The following is a 3,994-nucleotide window of genomic DNA, read 5'->3' as shown; positions in this document are numbered from 1 at the left end:
TACAGCAAGGCCACCTTTCTCAGGGGAAACTCTAGGACCCATTTGTGAGGTAGGAAGCATCAGGTCGGAGAGCTCCCTTGCAACTGCTGCTTTCCGGGCTCCTTCTACTCTAAATCATCAATATTCCAAAGTGGCCTATTCGGGGGTGGCACGGCCTGGGCTCCTTCAATTCCAACGCCTTGCCTGGTTCCCCCCGCCTGTCTCTGAAGGACCATTGCGGGCACGCTGCTGCCACTTTTCAGATGGGCTTCCTGCTTTTTCCAAGCCATTCACCCAGCAGGCTCTTGCTGCTGCTCAACGTCTGGCTCGGCAACCCCCTCCTGTAGGACAAGGTCTCTACATGCCAGATGGGCAGAGGGATGGTCCTCTGTTTCACACTGTCCCACAGCCTTTTCTGCATCACTTGGCACAATGCGTTTCAATTGCTTAGTTTCGTCTCCTCCACTGGATGGACTTCCTCAGAGAGGAGACTGTGGATGCATTTCTTCATCACCAGACCTTAGCTTAGTTCTGGTAATTTCCATAAAGGGCATCAACCAATGTTTCTTGACGCCCTCCTTTTTTTCCCAAAACTTCAGTTTTGTTGGATTTCAGGGTGTTTACTGAGAAACAGTTATCTAACCATGTTTTAACCCTGAGAATGTTTTTACATACATGACTTGAATCCATTGACACAAGTATCTCATTCAGTAGCCTGCGGTGGTGGTGGTGGTGGTGGTGGTGGCTTGGCATGTTTCTAGCAAGGAGCAGGGGCAAGAAATGGGATGACGTTTGGGATTTCTGAGCATCATTCAGCCTGAATACAGATTCAAAGACCCAGGGTTGCTGAAGGGAAAATTCACAAGTGGGACAACTTCTTAAAGCAAGATTGTCCTCGCTATTACTCAGGATGGAGACCTCAGCCTGAGCTCATGTCCGTTTCTCTGCTTGTCCTGCATTTCTGTTCCATGCAAGGAGGCTCTCCTGGGGGAGCTTGGACCCCATCTCTATGCAATGTCTTTCCCGGGCACAAGTCTATCAGTCCTTTCAAACGGAATGGTGTTGCTTTGGGTTCATGCAAAGGTTTCTGGTCACATCCCCTATGTCTAGCACAGACTCCATTCTAACACTATCACATGCTGCTGAAAAAGGAACCAGGAAAAAGGCATGTGGTGGTTGTTCCATTCAGGAGATGCTACAATAGGGCAGCTCCCTAGAGCATCATGGATTTCCCCTGCCCGAGAGTCAAGGTCATACCTGGGGATGATGCTTGGCCAAGAAGAAAAACCTCCTCTCCAGTGATCACAACCCGTGTTCTACAAGCCATTGCAGGGATTAACACGGACCCACACGGAAGAGCCCTCTCCCAGGCAGCTGATGGAAGCCATGGACAACTGAGTGGATGCCACACACTAAAACACTATGATTTCAATATCACCCCCCTTTTCTAAATACACAGTGTCATATGTGCCCATCTACATTTATCTTCTTCACAGAAATGAAGAGATACAGACAGAAAAATATGGAATCGCACATACCAAATGATTAACCATTTGAGAGGTTGTATGTGAGGTGAATTCTTCTTGTTCTGCTTCTCTGAAGTCTATTTGACAAGTAGAAATGGTACACTTATAAGGAGTATACCATGATGTTTGGGTCCATAGCAGTACATACACGGGGAAATGATAAACCCAAATCACATGAAGTAACAGCTCCATCACCCTTTCATACCTCCAACCTGTGTATGTATGGAGGTGTGTTGCAAAACCTAGGACCAAATCTCCTGACAAAGTTCAAGTGTACAACACAGTATTCTTCACCATACCTACAGTGTTATCCAGGACTCAGTCCTCCTGCATGACTGAAACATTGTACCCTTTTATCTGATTGTCTAAAATATCACAGGACGTCACAAAGGATGAGAAACTCAGGGAGAAGTCACTGAACAAATGCAAAACCAGCACCCTGTACCCGTTTCACCTATCACCAAGTCAAGAATGTCACATAAATGATTCATGACTCTGGAAATTCACAGGCTCTGTAGAGAATATAGCTCATGCTCAGGAGAACAAGACACCTCTCTCTGTTGCCTTGACGGCAGAAGATAGAAATCTTAGAACCTCCCAATGGGCCCTTCCTCAGGAATCCGAACTCACTGAGCTGTTTCCTAGGACTCAGTTTCCCACTTGTGTCTCCCCCCAACACATCTATCTTCCATAGCACAGACAGCGAGATACTCAAAGCTCTGTGCCTCCGGCAAAGTTATTTCTGCTTTGGGAACAACAGGTGAGCTACCTGCTCTCGAATTGCCTTAGTCCTGATCCCATAAATGATGGGATTCAGCATCGGGGGAGCCAGCACGCAGACATTGGCCATCAAGATGTGGATATGAGCTGGGATGTGGCGTCCAAACCTCTGAGTCAGGGTGGTGAAGAATCCAGGCCCATAAAAGAGGATGATGACAGAAACATGGGAGCCACACGTGTTGAGAGCTTTGTGACGAGCATCTTGGGAAGGCATGTGGAAGACAGCACGGAGAATCAGCATGTAGGACACAAAAATTAACAGGATGTCTAAGAGCAGTGTTGACACTATGACAAAGAGGCCATACCAGATGTTCACTCGAATGTCATTACACGCATATTTGGCCAAGCCAATGTGTTCACAACCGGTATGTGGAAGGACATTACTTCGGCAGAACGTCAGCCTTTTCAAAAGAAATATGATGGGGAAAATGGCACAATAACTTCTCAGAACGATGGTAACACCGATCTTCCCAATCAGCGTGTGTGTCAGAATAGTGGTGTATCTCAGAGGGTAGCATATGGCAACGTAGCGGTCAAACGCCATCACCAGCAAGAGGCCTGACTCGGAGATGAAGGTGGAATGGATGAAGAAGAGCTGTGTGATGCAGCGATCCAGGGAGATCTCCCCAGCACGGAACCAGAAGATGGCCAGGGCCTGAGGGACTGTGCAGGTGGACAGGACCAGGTCGGCCCCGGCCAGCATGCACAGGAACAGGAACATGGGTTCATGCAGGCTGCGCCTCGTGAGGATGATGAAGATGAGCAGGCTGTTCCCAAGCAGGGCGGTGACGTAGGAAATGAAGAAGGGGATGGAAATCCACAGGTGCTGGTCCTCAAGGCCGGGGATGCCCAGCAAGTAGAAGACAGTGTGGCTGACCCCAGTGTGGTTTAAGGCAGTCATGCCAGGGAGAGGACCAGACAGCACTTCTCATTCACTGACAGAGATGAAAACACAGATTGTCCTGTAATATTCTTGGCAAAGGCACCAGGATATGTGGACATGGTCCACCCTTCCATCTTCTTTGAACATGGACATTTTAAGACATCGCCAAGAGTGAATAGGATATGTTCTCTGCCCTCAAGAGTGATGCTCTAAGTAAAAGGCAGCTGTGGCACAGGCCACCGCCACAGCGGTGCCAAATCAGCACCGTATCTGTGTCCCACACCACAGCTGAAGGCAACGCCGGATCCTCAACCCACTGAGCGAGGCTGGGGATCAAACCAACATCCCACAGAGACAACGTCAGACCTTAACCCACTGAGCCACAAGGGGAACTCCCGAGTGAGCATATATCATTCAGGCAATTATAAGCTTTGCAACCAGATCATGTGACATTAGAGTAGAAAGTAAGTTAGACTTCAGCAGTGGCTGTGGAATCCAAGATAAAACATACGAATTTCATCCTGAAGGCTACTGAACAACTTTAAAAATGAACATTTAGTATTTTATAGCAGTTATTCAGACAGTGGTTTGAGGACAAATGGCAGCCAAGAGGGGCAGTTAAAAGGCTTACTCTTTATGCAAACTATTGCATATGTAGAATAGATAAACAACTAGATCCTACTGCAGAGTATGGGGAATTATATTCAGTAGCGTGTAATAAGTCATAAAGGAAACGAATATGAAAAAGAAAATATGTATATCTGAACCCTGTGCTCTACAGCACCAATCAACACAGCAATGTAAATCAACTATACCTACATAACTG

At 47.3% G+C, this 3,994-nt stretch overlaps 1 protein-coding gene across 1 annotated transcript; it reads right to left on the bottom strand.

Moving 5' to 3' along the window:
* Positions 1-2,241: 2,241 nt before the first annotated feature.
* Positions 2,242-3,186, bottom strand: LOC100517905 (olfactory receptor 52B4-like). Its single transcript, XM_003129584.2, has one exon. The coding sequence runs from the start codon at positions 3,184-3,186 to the stop codon at positions 2,242-2,244; it is 945 nt and encodes a 314-aa protein (XP_003129632.2).
* Between the last annotated feature and the right edge of the window lie 808 nt (positions 3,187-3,994).

This window comes from Sus scrofa, unplaced genomic scaffold (genome assembly GCF_000003025.6).
Source record: "Sus scrofa isolate TJ Tabasco breed Duroc unplaced genomic scaffold, Sscrofa11.1 Contig888, whole genome shotgun sequence".
NCBI classification, from domain to species: domain Eukaryota; kingdom Metazoa; phylum Chordata; class Mammalia; order Artiodactyla; family Suidae; genus Sus; species Sus scrofa.
Note: the sequence above shows the minus strand (reverse complement) of the source record. Positions and strands in the feature narration are given on the sequence as shown.